At 38.3% G+C, this 16,898-nt stretch overlaps 1 protein-coding gene across 1 annotated transcript in view; it reads left to right on the top strand.

Moving 5' to 3' along the window:
• PALMD (palmdelphin) overlaps positions 1 to 13,381 on the top strand; it is a 57,589-nt gene extending 44,208 nt beyond the window's left edge. The window contains exons 4-8 of the mRNA XM_043877126.1: positions 5,461 to 5,575; positions 5,714 to 5,747; positions 5,864 to 5,977; positions 7,751 to 8,845; positions 13,029 to 13,381. Coding sequence (XP_043733061.1) covers positions 5,461 to 5,575; positions 5,714 to 5,747; positions 5,864 to 5,977; positions 7,751 to 8,845; positions 13,029 to 13,072 — 1,402 coding nt within the window. The 3' untranslated portion in view covers positions 13,073 to 13,381. The remainder of the gene's footprint in view (positions 1 to 5,460; positions 5,576 to 5,713; positions 5,748 to 5,863; positions 5,978 to 7,750; positions 8,846 to 13,028) is intronic.
• The last annotated feature ends 3,517 nt before the right edge of the window (positions 13,382 to 16,898 follow it).

Raw genomic sequence — 16,898 nt, 5'->3', positions numbered from 1 at the left:
TCAGAGTTAAGTATCCTCTTAATTTTGAAGAGTCACTGAGTCAGGAAATAAATAAATATATATTTATATGTGCATAAATTTACATATATATTGGAGTGGGAAATGGCAACCAACTCCAGTATTCTTGCCTGGAAAATTCCGTGGACAGAGCACCCTACAGGGCGGAGGAGCCTGGCGGGCTACAGTCCACGGGGCTGCAAAGAGTCAGACACGACTGAGCACACACACGGACTGATTTATATAGAGAGACAGAAAGAGACTTGAAAAGCAAGTTGACTGAATTAACAATTTTAAATAAAAGTGGGATGATCAAATTCTTTTCAACAAGTAATAAATTTGGATCCCAGATTATGGCTAAGTGGAAGAGAAAAATAATGAGGAAAAAGTAAAAATATCCCAGAGACAGATACTTAAACACCCTTTATAAAGCGTATATCAAGCACCTATACTAGACTAGGCAATGTAATAGGTGTCACAGGTTTGTCTACCTCAACACTATTGACAATTTGAGTGAGATAAGCCCTTGTGGGGGTCTGTGCCCTGCATTATAGGATGTTCAGCAGCATCCCCAGCCTCTACCCACCAGATGCCAGAAGCACTTCTTAAGCTGTGAGAACAACAATGTCTCCAGACATCGCCAAATGACCTCAGGGAAGAAATCGCCCTCAGTTGAGACCCGCTGTACTGGCTATGCAAAATAGCACCTACCTGCCAGTTGTAATTTGTATATTCCTTAAGAATCCTCATTCCTCAAAAGCTTGATCCTTTGTCTGATACGGAGCTGTGAGACCTCCTCTTGTACTGCTCTGATCTTGTGAGGAGAACCACGGGAGACAAGCCCATTCCCTACCCTGGGCCTCCCATTACTCCCACTGACATCCTAATCTTTTAGAAAGATTTTTCAGAAGAAAAAAAAAAACTCTAACATTTATCCCTTAATTATGTTTATGTTGTCCACAAATAATATGCAGAAATATCACATCAACATATAAAAACAAAATATTAGAGTGAGAATTTTAAGAAATTTTCTGTAAAAGTAAGCATCTACTACAGAAGTTTGCAATTCCAAGTAATTAACACCAAGATGTTTCCTTATTATCCTATTTTACAGAGAGTTGGTTGTAACTAAGTGATAAAGGAGAGAAAGGTGTGTGTTTTTGCATCTATTTTGTTTTCACGCATGCCTCATGATGTGTCATTTGACAGCAGCCTCATATTAATGCAGTTTTTACCAAAGACTTGAAAACCTCCAGAAACATTCATTAGCAATTATTCTGATGATGCTGACAGGCTTTCAACCTCATATTCTTACCATATTAATCTAAAGATATTCATGAGTACTACCCAACATTACATTATCCATGAGCCTCTTTACAGAGGAAAGCAACTACAAATACCAGTGCATTTCATACTTCCCTGAGATGTAGCTGCTCAGGCAGACCAAGAGCTCTATCTCTGTGCCCCAGGAATAGAAAGGATCAGAGACAGGAGACAACTAGCATTAGCCAAGTGTTCACTATTTCTTTTATTCCTTATTAAACCCTACAAATCTGCCTGCAATGCAGGAGACCCAGGTTCAATCCTTGGGTTGGGAAGATCCCCTGGAAAATGACATGGCAACCCACTCTAATATTCTTGCCCAGATAATCGCATGGACAGAAGAGTCTGGTAGGCTATAGTCCATGGGGTCACAAAGAGTCGGACACAACTGAGTGACTAAAACACATACACACACACAAACCATACAAAGTACTTAACATGCCCAGATCGCTAAATGTTTAATTGCCCCAGGATTCAGCCCTTGGAATCCCTGACTTTCTAGAAAATTTTATCCACTCCTATGGCTATAAATGCCCACTCCTAAATTTATATCTTCAAACCCAGGCTTAGTTAAGCTCCCAACTTTTATATCTGTCTTCTCCATGTCATCATTTGACTGTCTCAAATTTAACACATCCCCCATCAATCTCCTTTCTTCTCATTCCCAGATTACTATTTGGCCACTTGCATTCACAGTTTTCCAACTGTTCAGATCACAAACATGCAAATCACTCTGGACATTTCTCTTTTTTCACATCTCACATGCAATCTATCAACATATCCTGGCAGTTCTTTCTTTGAAATATTTCCAGAATCCAATTACTTCTCACCCTTCAACCAGCAAGGACCCTGGATTAAGCCATCTTTATCTGAATTATTACAACAACTGAGATCTCTGTGTTTGCTTGCTCCAGTTTATTCTCCACACAGAAGCCAATGCAATTGTTTAAATTTCAAGTCCTGGCAAGTTTTTCCTCTTCTCAGAATTTCCAAAGGCATTACCATGCAGAAGGCCCTGTATGATCTGTCAGCCACCCCATCTCTGACTTCATTTCTCATCATTTGCTTCCTTAATCCCTCAGCTATTATTTCAAGTTTTGAAGTTACTCTTTCTCTCTGTGAAGTACACTCCCCTTAACACTCCTGTGTGTCTCTCCCTCATTTCCTTTATGTCTCTGCTCAAATGACACCTTGTCAGAGATTCTCCATCACCACACTACGTAAAATAGAACACCCTTCCTAGGCACCCTCCATCTCCTATTTCTTCTGTTTATAACCCTTAGATTCTTTTTTCAAGGAAATATTTTTCTTTATAAATAAAGGCATGTATGTATACATACATATTTGTTTATTATGTATATATATTTGTGTATCTGTGTATTTATAAGTAAATATATGAGGTGCGCATATGTATGTGTGTGTGTGTGTGTGTGTGTGTGTGTGTGTGTAAAGTTCAGGGCTAGATTTGATCCTGGGCCATACATATATACATTTTAATGAGTTGGCAAATTTAGCCATGGCCAACTTTTTGTATAGCCATGAGCTAGAAATGGTTCTTACACTATTAAAATATTGTAAAAGTTAAAAAATAATAAAGATGAATAAGCAACATAAACCATATGTGGCCTGCAAAACCTAAAGTATTTACTATCTGGCCTTTATAGCAAAAGATTGCCAGCTCCTGTATCAGTATAGTATCCACTAGAATGTAAAGTCCTTGAGGGCAGGAACTGCTGTGTTGACCATTACATCTCAGCATGGAGGATAGTGCCTGGTACAAAGTAAATGCTAAACAAACATTTGTAAATAAATGAAAACGATGAGCCTTAGTGGGGTCTGGTGACTTGTCCAGGGTCACCCAGGAACTTGATAGATGAACCAGAATTCAAGCCCAGGTCCGCCTGATTCCACAGCTGGATCCTGAGAGCTTTATGCAGCAATGACTTGAGCCTTCCTGATTTCTACTCAAAGGCTCCCCATTAGATTATCTCTAACATGCTATCAGGTAAAGGAACCTGCAGAACAAGACAACCGAAGAGAGACATGTTGCCTTGCAGAAAATCTTTGATAATTACACCAAAATAACATTTACAACTGATATCAATTATATTTACTTTTAAATATTTATTTGCCTGTGGGTCTTCACTGCAACATGCGGGATCTTCCATCTTTGTTATGGCATGCAAGATCCTTAGTTGTGGCATGCAGGATCTGATTCCCTGACAAGGAATTGAACCCCAGACTGGAGCACAGAGTCTCAGCCGCTGGACCATCAGGGAAGTCCCTCAACTATGTTTAATGTGCTTTCAAAGACATCACCTCTTCTTAGCTTTACCAAGTTTCTGCATCAAGTAAGGTGTATACTATATCCTTATTGTACATATTACAAAACTGAGTTTCAGGAAAGTGTAAAGAATTGGTTTTTACAAGTAGTGAGTAGCAGAAACAGAACAGTCCAGATCTATCACTTTTAATATTCAACTTTCCATTCTACCAACCAACATATATCCCCACAACTCTACTGAAGGGCAACTATACTACTGTGGACATGGAGGGATTTTAAGAGGTTGGCATCACACGTTACTAACTTCTAAGAAACCAGAAGTACTGCATTTTACCTGGAGTTTTAGGATGTGCAAGAGCACCTCAGCTATAAACAGCCAACTACCAACAGTTATAGGCAGCAGGCAAGTCAGAACTTTGAAATGAAAGCAATAAGTAGGAGAATGATCTGCTTGACCATATCTTGGACTTTTATTGGTGTGACAACAGCACAGGGATTTTGAGCTGCCAGATGCATGATCACCTTAAAGAAAGAAGTCAAGAAAACTGACAATTATCTTAGCTGACGCTAATACCCACAGCTGTCATCTCCTGAACTAGCTGCTATATCTAAGCAGCCATCCTTTGAGGCAGCTGATTTTACAGCTCAGAGTACTTGCCTGAGAAATTATGTGTGTTTCATGGATGCCAAGGGCCAACTTTTCTAACTTTGTGAACGCCAGTGGTAATAATGTGCTTTTATCCAGGATAGAGGTCATGATGCCACACCCTGGAATTAACTTGAATCTGACATGCAGTTCTAAACTAGTCAATACCAGCTCAGGATGTGACAACCCAATTTCAAATGTCTGTTTCTGTCCCTGTGAGTTCCCTTACACTTTGTTAGGCTATGTGATAACTTTTTTTAATCTGGGAAACATAGCCTCTATAAACAACAGCAACTGAGGCCACTGTACTAGATTTTGTCCATTTCTCACCTCTTCACTCACTATAATAGAACACTACTCACTATAATATAGCAACTTTTAGAAAACTAAAATTAAAATGAAGTGTCATTTTCAGTGTTAGGATATGCAGGGGTTTTAAGTGTTAAATAGTTATGATTTTTAAATCAAATATAATAATTATAATGTTATAAAGTGTTGCTTGGCTAGAAAATAAAATTACAATGTTTCTCCAAGTAATTTCTATGAAAACTTGGGTAAGAAAAATTGGCATTCTACAGTATTAATGACAGATGGACCATTCCTTTTGGTCCAACTTTAAACTTGTGCCTCTTTGTAAGAGAAATCTCTCGATTTCATTTGGAAGTAACATTAGTAGTTGTAATGAAGAAAATGGGACCAAGGGTCAAATATTTTACCTGAGAATCCCCCTTGTCAAAAACAAACAACTTGAAAAGTAAGTCAAAGTCAGTTATTGGGTATCTTCTATGTGCTTAACATGATGTTTGGTGTAATGCTAAGTTCTTATATGGTTCAGTTCAGTTCAGTCGCTCAGTCGTGTCCGACTCTTTGCAACCCCATGAATCGCAGCACGCCAGGCCTCCCTGTCCATCACCAGCTCCCAGAGTTTACTCAAACTCATGTCCATCGAGTCGGTGATGCCGTCCAGCCATCTCATCCTCCATCGTCCCCTTCTCCTCCTGCCCCCAACCCCTCCCAGCATCAGGGTCTTTTCCAATGAGTCACCTCTTTGCTGAGGTGGCCAAAGTATTGGAGTTTCAGCTTCAGCATCTTATATGGTATCTGGATACTTACATGCAATATTCCAAGTAAAGTTGGTATATGGGAAATATATCCTTGAGAGCTCTGTATTTGTATTGTTTTAAACAATATAAAGTATATCTTTGTTCAGACTTGAGAAAGAGATCCAAGATCTTGAGAAGGCTGAACTGCAAATCTCAACCAATGAAGAAGCAATTTTAAAGAAACTGAAATCAGTTGAGAGGACAACAGAAGACATAATAAGGGTGAGCATTAGCTAATCTGAAAATTATGACTCCCTCCCAAAATGATTCCACAAATAGTATATAATTCTTGAAAGTATATTCACATTTAGAATCTATTTTTAAACTGTATTAATCATGGAGAATTCTTTTTTCTTATAGTCTGTGAAGGTGGAAAAGGAAGAAACATCAGAAGGTATGTTTTGAGCAGTCTGTTATGTCGAACTAAGATATTTTTTGATTAGCCTGCTGAAATTTTTCTCTATTGTAAGTATATTCTAAATGTATTTTGAATTAACATGAATTTTACAGAGTCAGTTGAAGACATCTATGCTAACATCCCTGACCTTCCAAAATCCTACGTACCTTCCAGGTTAAGGAAGGAAAGAAATGAAGGAATAGAAGATGATGAACAAAATAGAAAAGGTATATGAAAACTTTGTCTTCAATGGTAGGTTCTCAAATTCATATTTTACAATATCAAATATTGGCAACTTGCTGTAACATCCTGTAACATCCTTCCAGGTTAAGTAATGGTCCATTTTACAAAGTTCCGTGAGGTAAGTCACTTGTATAAGTAGCAACAATGGGGTTACAGTATTTCTTCCATGCATTTTATTCCTCAGCAAACTAGGTAAGGACAGGGAGACAAGAAGCTCTTAAAACAAAGCTCCCTTGCTCAAAAACATCTCTCCCAACATATTCTGTGTAGTAGACCCTAGAATAAGATGAAATGAATGAACAAAAGTATTCCCCCTGAGGTCAGGCATTATTTGCCCCTATGTGAGAATGGTTGTGTGAAACTAATGTCAATGGCCCAGGGGAAATGAAGGCTTGTATAGGGGTAGATATAGAACCTTTGAATTTTAGAGTGAAAAGAAAAACTACACTTTACCTTCAGGGAGCAACCATTCATTCATTCATTCAACAAATACTCAGTGCCAAGCTCAATGCCAAGCTCAGTTTTCACACCAAGAATACAGTAGTGAATAAAACAGCAAAAATCTCTGCCCTCGTTCTAAGGGAGAATAAAAGCTGACATTCTAAGGGAGACAATAGGTTAAAAATTAGGTAAATAAATGAAATATATTAGGAAGCAAAAATGCTAAAGAGAAGAATAATGCAGAGAAGGTGGAAAGGGCACATGTGGGTGAGTGTATTACAATGTGAGTTGGGTAGCCAGGGAAGGCCAAGAACCACCGGGCTGTGGGGGGAGAGATGACACGCAAGATGTCTCCAAAGAGGAAGCTGGGGGACACAAAAACAGGCAGTGCCGCATTGTAATGTGGCCCAAGATCCCATTAGCTTTACCCTGCCAGTTACGATCCTGGCCATTAGGATCTTCCCTGGAGGAGGAAATGGCAACCCACTCTAGTATTCTTGCCTGGATAATCCCATGGAAAAGGAGCCTGGTGGGCTACAGTCCATGGGGTCACTGAAAGTCAGCACGACTGAGCGACTGAGCATGCATACATGCATCAAGACCTTGCCAGGGCCATGAAACAGATTTCAGCTTCCCCCAAATCAACCAGTTCCCCCCAGTTCAGTTTTTTTTAATACAGCTGATACGGCTCTAATTTTAGCCCTTCTTCTTACAAGTGGGAGTCAAAATGAAAAGAAACATAAGGCAAAATGAGAAGCATGTGACTCTAGCCTTCTTCCTGCCTCTTCAATACCAGTTCAACATTTAACCGCCTCCCAGCTATGAAAACTTTAGAACACGCCTCTCTAATTTCAACACATTACAGGGCTGTATATCAAGGATGTAGCATAATAAAATATACCTTGCTCAGCCTTTACCAACAGTAATGCACAGAGTAACATATTCTTCCTTATTAAAAAGAAAACCCTGATCCTTCCTACTGAGCAATATAAAAGACTGGAAATCTGTTGTGTCAGATTTTCTCATTAGAAAGGGGACATCTTTTGGTTTCCTAGTGAAAATCCTTACCATTTGGAACAATCAGCTTCCCTTCTTCAGTCTTTCCCATTTTTTTAGTAATTTTCACACATCCTTGCATAAAAACCCATGTCATTAAAGTTTTAGTCTTTATATATTTAATGAATAAATCAGAAATTTTAAAAAGACTTCTCATAAAAGAATGTCAACAGGTATACTGGACATAAACACTGTGAAAGCAAGTTACTTTACAACAGGAAAAATTGACTAAATCAGAGATCAAATTTGTCTCTCAACAGCCTTGTATGCCATGGAAATCAAAGTTGAAAAAGACTTGAAGACCGGAGAAAGTACTGTCCTGTCTTCAATACCTCTCCCCTCAGATGACTTTAAAGGTACAGGGATAAAAGTTTATGACGACGGACAAAAGTCAGTCTATGCAGTAAGCTCTAATCACAGTGCAGCGTACAATGGCACCGATGGCCTGGCACCAGTTGAAGTGGAGGAACTTTTAAGACAGGCTTCAGAGAGAAATTCTAAATCCCCAACAGAGTACCATGAACCTGTATATGCCAATCCATTTTGCAGACCTACAACTCCACAGAGAGAGAAGGTAACTCCTGGACCAACCTTTCAAGAAAGGATAAAAATGAAAGCTAATGGACTGGGTAATGATGTGAATGGATCCATACACAGCATGGACAATGGACTTGCAGAGGAGAGAGGTAACACTGTCAATCACATCAGCCCAGTTCGGCCGATACCTCATCCCCGATCAATGACTCAACAAGCAGAGGAGATGCCCCACAAACAACAAAAGAGGCTGATGACTCCTTGGGAAGAACCAAATGTAATGCAGGACAAGTATACTCCCTCTCCAAAGGCAGGACTGAGTCCCAGCAGAGCTCTAGTTGAGAAGTCAGAACGCCAGAGTTCTTCACCCCCTTGCCAGGAGGATGAGAAAGACATTAGATATAATATTGTTCATTCCCTGCCTTCTGACCTGGATGAGAAAGAGCCCGTGACAATGATTTTCATGGGGTATCAGCAGGCAGAAGACAATGAGGAAGAAAAGAAGCTTCTGACTGGGTATGATGGAATCATCCATGCTGAGCTTGTTGTGATTGATGACGAGGAGGAGGGTGAAGTAGAAGCTGAGAAACCAGCCTACCATCCCATAGCTCCCCACAGTCAGGTTTTCCAGCCTGCCAAGCCAACACCGCTCCCGAGAAAGAGACCAGAAGTCAATCCCCATGAAAACACAAACCATAAATCTCCCCATAAAAACTCCATATCCCTGAAGGAACAAGAAGAAAGCTTAGGGAGCCCCATCCATCATTCTCCACTGGACGGTCAGATAGCAGGAGATGGGACTGAGGATCCCTCCTTAACAGGTAACAAACATGACAAGGCTTGTCACTGCTGCTTAGTCATGTGACAATCTTCTCTTTGTGCTGTTACCAAGCCTTCTTGCTCTCAGCTTTTTCTGACGCTTCATAGACTAACACATGCTAAGGTTTTTTTTTTATTAATGCTGATATGAGTTATTATCATCATAAGCATTAAGTCACTTCAAAAGAAAAAGAAAGTGAAACAAAAATTTGTTGCCTTATTTGGGTATTGCATTGATTGATCTTAGTAACTTGAAATTCGTCTTCTGGCATGGTATGGTACTGTGTATGAATGTGTTTGAATCACAATCATGTTGTCATCAATATTAGATCTTTTCCCAGAAGAAATGAAGCCAGCCCTTTTTTTGTGCCTCTTCGTGGTTTAGATTTCCTACTTAAGTTAACAAATTGCCTTAATTTTGCAAGAAAAAAACACAAAACAAATTTTATTTTTAGTGTGATATTTTATTACTTTGCTATATCTTGTTTCTCTACACTTTTATAATTTTATTAACTTTATGTCCTTCATTTTTCTACATTTTACAAAAGGTATCAGTTTATTCTAATTATAATATTTATGTCACATAATCTTCCCTAACTTAGAAATTTTATTTTTTTATTTTCTAAATATTTGCATTCCATACATTCTCATTCTCTGTAAAGTTTTATAGCTATCTAGCTTTTTTAGTATTGAATAGAAAATAACACTTTTTCTACAAAAGTGATAGCTCATCTATTTTAGATTCTTTATTATCACTTGAATATTGTATTCTACTTATTTATGAACAATAAGTAAAAATATGATCAAACTAATTATAACAGCTGAACTTACCATGCCTAAAGACATAAATCAAATTATCCAGACATAAGTACTGGATCTGTGAAAGGGATAGTAATTTTAAATGTTCTAATGAGAGAATTCTCATTAAAAAGCAGTAACTATTAAACCCCAACTTATCTAGCAATCAAAAAACTAAATAATCTTGTAGAACTGTGGTAGAAACTAATTGGTAGAACAATTCAGGAAGGATCTTTCCTCTGTAACCCAGCAACCTAGTCTTAGGTTGTCAATGATACAATAAAATGGACCTCTTCCCTTTTTATTAAGTAGTTAAATTAGGCATACCAATTATAAATTTGGTTATCTGAAGAATTTCTAACCTATTGGTAAGTGTACACTTACACTATCTACCTAAATCAGAGCTTAATGGTGTGTCCCCACAAAAGAAACCTACTAAAACTAAAAGTTCCTCTGTTTTGAGAATGAGCTTTGTTTATTGATCACATTTTGCATCTTAAATCCATTTTTAAAAGAACAACACAGAAGACTTAGAAAAGAGGAACACACTCTTTATGGTCAAGAGCAGTGACATTACCCACTATAAAACCTCCTATTTTCTAACTTGGATGTTAGCCAACTCCTCCTGAACACCCTTATTCCTTCTCCCCTACTTGTGTCAACACATTAACCACAGAGAAAAATATAGGAAGTGACTAATGTTTCCAGACAACACTAATCATGCCACTGAGCTAAAATAATGAAAACAGGAAGACTTTTCCAGACAAAGTAACAATACAAAGTTATGTTCTATCAATCAAGGCATCTTATAAACAGAATCCTCCAGATTCCTTGCTTTCTATCATAATACTGTTTTACATTCTTGTTTTCCAATTCAGCATGTGGATTACAGAACTGATATTTTTAAATGGGTGTTAAAAATAAGTATATCATATTGACCTCAAGGTCATCCATATACATAGAATTTATAGCCACCCATGCATTTTAATTTCACAAGCACCAAGTAGGTTAAGCTTCTCTCTATCCACCTTCCCCCTAAAAGCATATTGATACTTGGGAATCCCCCATTTAAGTCAATTACTTTATTTATGGTATAGGTGCCCTACTAAATATAACATTCCTAGTAGGCACAGTAATAGTTAAGAACTATGTCTCTTTTCATTTGTGCAAATGTTATTATCAAAGCCTTATCTAAGAGCAATTTTTAATGCTTGGAAAAGAGCACGAAGGAGAAAGAATGATAGAGCAAATTGGAGCCTGGGGATCCTAAAAACCAGATTTAGTTAAAACTTTGAACAGGATGAGACATGACAAGAAAATTTAGGCAAAGTTACGTCCATTTGCTAAAGTAAGTATAACAGGGTCATGTTCAAAATATCTGGTTCAATGCCAGATACATCCACCAATGAGTGGCCATGTAACGTCTCACTGCGACTTTATTACTATCCCCACCAATTAAACAATTGACTCCCGTTGGTAATCCTCACCTACCTACCTTTATACTTCTAGCTCTGTCCTCCCCTCTTATAGATGTCAGTGGCACTTCAGAATAAATCGGTAGGGAACCTCAGCTCCAGGGGATTCACAACCTGTTGGTGCCAGAACTGCCAACCCGCAGCAACCATTAGAGGCCAGGGGACACTGAAAGTAAGGAAGCAGGCTCTCTTCTGTCAAGTTAGAAACAGTCAAAACTGTGTCTGGATTGCCACAGGGAGAGGAAACAGAGATCAGAGAAGACTAGAAAGGAAAAGTAAAAAGAGAGGTGATAACTCAGGTTTTTTAGCTGCTATACCAAGGGGCTTTCTCATTGCCTATCCCCACACAGCTACTTAGAACTCACACCATCTACTTACCATAAGCCTAAAGAAAGAAATAGCAGACTCTAAGAATCTAGAATTCTTTTTTTTACCTTAAGAAATGGGACAGTAAGCTACTGGATTGCCTCACTCCTGAGGATGCAGACATCCAGGATGTCCTTTAAGAATTCATTGAAGGTCTACAGCAACTGGGTAGGCCTGCTTTACTGAATCTAAGTTGAGGAGTAGTTGTAAGGAGGAGACTTTGTCCTTCCCTTAAAAGAGACCTTCAAAAAGTCCCTTAAAATGGATTTTGCCCCTGCTCTTATTTTGATATGGGAAAGGTAATGGTCCAAAGACTCAGAGTAGAAACTACAAAGACTTGCCTTCTGTCTTCAGTTTGCTCCTTGATGTGGAGGTACACTCCTGTCATTAGATTTCACCACCCAACATCTCCCAGCAATTGGGACCATCTTCCTGGCTACAGAACAAAGGAAAATTATCTCAGCTGGTCCTAAATTCAAGGAAATATTCTTGATCCTGCCACTGAAAATCATCATTTCCCTTAAATTTCTCAGGGAAATAAAGCTCTTTGGCTTCATTTAAATGACAACATTTCATATAAGTATAGTGACAACAAAATTGACCATAGTATTGTTATAGTGTTGGATCCCAAACTTTCCTGTATTTGTGAAAAAAAGCTTCTTAGAAGTAGGGTCACTTCATTTTTCAATACAGAACTAATATATAACTGTGAAATGAGAGAATATGAGTTCCTTTTTGCTTTTTTTTTTTAATTAAACAAAATTTTTCAAACAGCTAAATAGCTGGTGCTTGGGCAATATTACACATGAGTGTAATGATTGGTGCCTTGAAAGCATCTCTCAACTTTTGGAACATGACTGAGGCAGCTATAATCAGGTTTTAACTGTTAAGAGCATGATACCAGTGTTATGAATTTTAAATCTACATTTTAAAAATGGTTTCTATATCTAATACATCATTAACAGTGAAGTATTCTCAAAAAGATAAATTTGCCATTTGAAAGTACTTATATCTTGACAAAGACATTTCATAATGACTCCAACTCCTAATTACTAGTTCACATTGTTTAATTATTTAAAAAATTTGTTCTTGCCATTCTGTACCTAAGGATGAAGCTCCTTTCGACAACTAGATTTGATGAGTTAAAAAATAACCCAGCCATCATGAATTAGGGCTTATATCAATACCTTTTTCTCTTCAGTAGTACATAGCTCAGAAATATGCACAAAACACAGTTGTTGACCCATACCATTTATCTATGGCTAGTAGTGTTAATGTGCACTAGTCCTGTATTTACTCAATTTATGCTGTGTTTGCTTTATTAATATTTGTAGAAATAGGTTCCTTCTAGTTCTAAACCTGCTTCTTCCCTAAGTTAACCATAGCTTATTATTTCTACTATCTTTTTATGCTACTAAAACAATGCTCACATTGTTGGATAAAATCATCTGAGGTATGTTTCAAACTTTCCTGCAATCTATGAAATGGTCATTTAGAGTGAAAATTAAAGCTTTTTATAACTCTCTATTTTTTCTTTATTTTACAGCATTAAGGATGAGAATGGCAAAGCTGGGGAAAAAGGTTATCTGAGAGGTGTACCATCTACATAAACATCCATTGAAGAAGAAACTAAGAAACATTTGAAGATTTCTCTTCTGGATATTTTGTTTCTTTTTCCTAAGATACAAAAATTATAATTATAGCCATATTATGCCATGTGGATAAGCAGTAGTCATTATTTGAAAAAATTCCAAAAAAAGCTGGGGAGAACAAATGCTTAACTTTTCCAGTTACTTGATATGATTCAGTGGAGGGGAAACCAACATATTTTTATTGTATTGATACCAAAGCATTTCTAATAAGAGCTTGTTAAATTTACAAATAAAGTTATTTAAAATAGCCCAACATTATTTTATTAACTGACATTGTCATTTTGCTAACACAAAGACTAAGAGACTATAGGAAATCACTGTGCCTTATCACAGAAATATTCATCTTCAACTCTGACAAGTAAACATGCCATCCCAAGTATACAAGGACTCAGGCAACTACATCCCTTGCCAAGGAACAATTCAATTGAGACTTCAAGCTCCTTGCATACATTTCAAAGGTGCATGCAATAATTATCCTCTTATTTGGGGACTGGATTTGGATTATCTTATTAGTGTACATGACTTTAAAGTTGATAACCAATATGTTCATTCTTCTTGAAATATCTTCTTTCATTCATTTCAATGTGAATTCTGGGGTACAGTGACTGATTATGGCCCAAGGCTGTTGGATGGAGGACTTCTCAAATGCTCAACACAAATCTGGTCTAATGTTTGACCAATTCTTATAAATAAGTCAGAATCCTAATGCTAAAACTTACTAATAAAGTATACCACATGTAATTCCTAAGTATTTTTGCCAAGATATTAAATCATGATTTGAATAATACTCCCATAACAGTTCTCTCCTACTCTACCTTCTTATTCTGTCTTCCATCCAACAAGCCTCCAAAATCTATGCAAACACATCTTCCCTTGGATTGCCAGTGCAAATTACCCAGGTCCTACCAAGTCTTTCAATAAATAGTCTGTTTTTCTCTCTCAGGGAAAACACTGAATTTCCCTGGTAAGTCCATGATGAAATTATCTTAGCTACTGATGTGGAGGTAATGAGCAGTAAAAGAAGCAGATCCTGATGAGGACAAGAATTTACCTGGGGAGCATCAGTCTCAGATGATTTGTTTGCAAAGGGCAGTTTTTCTCTAAAAGGAAAGAGCTCCTCAGCTGGCCTGAAATGTTCTGGGAAAGCTGAAGGGTCAAATTTCAGAAGCACTTTCACAGAAACACCCCTATCCCAGGTCCAAGGGTACCATTCCTTCCTTTTCTTGCCTTTGGCTTTAGCATAAATGACCTGTCAAATCCGCACATTCGTTTGTAGCTCTGTCATCCTTGTGAATAAATCACTGGGTTTTGCTTTTGCACACAAAAATTTATTAGAACACTGCTGAGCACCAAGGAATTGGTCAACAAACATATGAATGAGTAAACAGTTCATAAGGGGAAAGATGTAATCTACAAGGGGAGGCTGTGTAACACCAGTTGGTCTCAGGCAACATGAGCCGAATCTGACTGGCAGATCATCTAGCCACTTACCGTGAGTCATGGACCAGGGCTTGTACGTAGAAGTGGCCCAGCATAGCCAGAAGGTGTGGGAGGCAGGAGCTGGCCTCTTGCCTGGGGATGAAGCTGGAGCTGCTGAGAAACTGGCTGCCAGGTGGGCAGGATGGGGCTTGAGTGCAAAGCTGGAGCTGGTCAGTCCGAGCTGCTGAGATGAGACTGGGCCATCCACACACCAATCCACTGGCCCCTGTACTCAGCAAAAAGGAAGGAAAGCGGGAAAATGGAAGTGAGGTGCTTTCTTGCCCTTGCGACATCCCTCCAGTACTCTCTATTGACAAAGCGTAACACTGGGCTGCCCCGGTGGCTCAGATGGCAAAGAATCTGCCTGCAATGCAGGGGACTCAAGTTCAGTCCCTGGGCTGGGAAGATCCCCGGGGGGAGGGCACAGCAACCCACTCCAGTGCTCTTGCCTAGAGAACCCTTGGACAGAAGAGCCTGGGGGGCTACAGTCCATAGGGGATCAACGCGTCAGACACGACTGAGCGACTAACACTTTCACACCTTCTACAACTGCTTCAGCTGGCAAAGGAGAAATGCTTACATAACAAAACAGGACCAAGAAGGTGGATATGGAGATGAGGCACTAAATGATGAAGATAAAGATGAGGCATTAAACTGGCACCGTCCAGCCATTTTTCTACTCAGCTTCCATATTTATCCTTCTACATATATTTGACCATTCAAACAACTAAAAAGACAACTATCTCTATCTAATAAGAGGCAGTTATCCTTTATACAAAGAACTCACCTTCTCCCTGAGATGAAGAGAAACATGCTCAAGTTATTTTATCTACAGTCAACTATATTCAACATTATTTCAAAGAATAGCTTTAGATTAAGAGAAAAATCAGAGGATAATATAAAGTTCTCATATACTCGTCACCCAGTTTCCCCTATTATTAACATCCTACATTAGTATGGTACATTTGTTATAATTAATGAATCAAAAATGATACATTATTATTAATTAAGATCTCATAGTTTATTCCAGAGGAGGCAATGGCAACCCACTCCAGTAGTCTTACCTGGAAAATCCCATGGACAGAGGAGCCTGGTAGGCTGCAGTCCGTGGGGTCTCTAAGAGTCTGACACGACTGAGCGACTTCACTTCCACTTTTCACCTTCATGCGTTAGAGAAGGAAATGGCAGCCCACTCCAGTGTTCTTGCCTGGAGAATCCCAGGGATGGGGGAGCCTGGTGGACTGCCGTCTATGGGGTCGCACAGAGTCGGACACGACTGAAGTGATTTAGCAGCAGGAGCAGCAGCATAGTTTATTCAGATTTCCATAGTTTTTACCTAACGTACTTTCTCAATTCCAGGATCGTATATGGAAAACCACATTACTTTTAGTTGTCATGTCTCCTTAGGCTCCACGTGGCTATGACTGTTTTTCAGACTTTCCTTGTTTTTGGTAAGTTTGACAGTTTTGAAAATTACCATCCAGGTATTGTATAAGATGTCTCTCTACTGCAAATTGATGTTACTTTCCTGATAAACTGAGGTCATAAGTTTGTGAAAGGAAGACTAAAGAGGTAAACTGCCATTTTTATCAGATCATATCAATGATACTTTCAACATGATTTATCACTGTTAATGTTGACCTTGATAAACTGGCTGATATAATTTAGTCAGATTACTTCACTGTAAAATCATTCTTTTTGGCTGTCTGCATTGGCAGGAGGTCACTACACACAGCCCACACTTACGTAATAGGAAGTTAGGCTCACTTTCCTTGAGGACAGAGTATCTGTATCAATTATTTCAAATTCTTCTGTACAGATTTGTCTATTCTCCTTCATTTGTTGATTTATTCAATCATTAATTTTAAATCAGTATGGGCTCATGGATGTTTACACTACTCTTGAGTTACTGATTGAGTTACTACTCTTGAGTTACACTACTCTCGAGTTACTGCATCAATATATTAATGCTGTAAACAATTAAGAAGAGTCTATCTCAAAAAAGAAAAAACAAAAATGTACAGTCTCTCTCTCGTGATACTCTCTGGCTGGAAACAGACATTTTTCCTTCTCAAGCTTATTATTTCATGCTATGCTTTTTTCCATTTATTTACTTTCAACCTATCTGTCCCTTTATATTTTAATAAATCATATCATGGGTTTTGCTTTTTTTATCCATCTGACCTTCTCTGCTTTTAATTGGAGTTTTTAGTCCATTAATATTTAATGTAATTATGAATGTGATTGAGTTTTGGCCCACAATATTATTATTTGTTCTCTCTTTA

The sequence above is a fragment of the Cervus elaphus genome, chromosome 20, assembly GCF_910594005.1.
Source record: "Cervus elaphus chromosome 20, mCerEla1.1, whole genome shotgun sequence".
Lineage (NCBI taxonomy): Eukaryota > Metazoa > Chordata > Mammalia > Artiodactyla > Cervidae > Cervus > Cervus elaphus.
The sequence above is the reverse complement of the archived record's forward strand: the minus strand, read 5'-3'. Positions and strand labels throughout refer to the sequence as shown.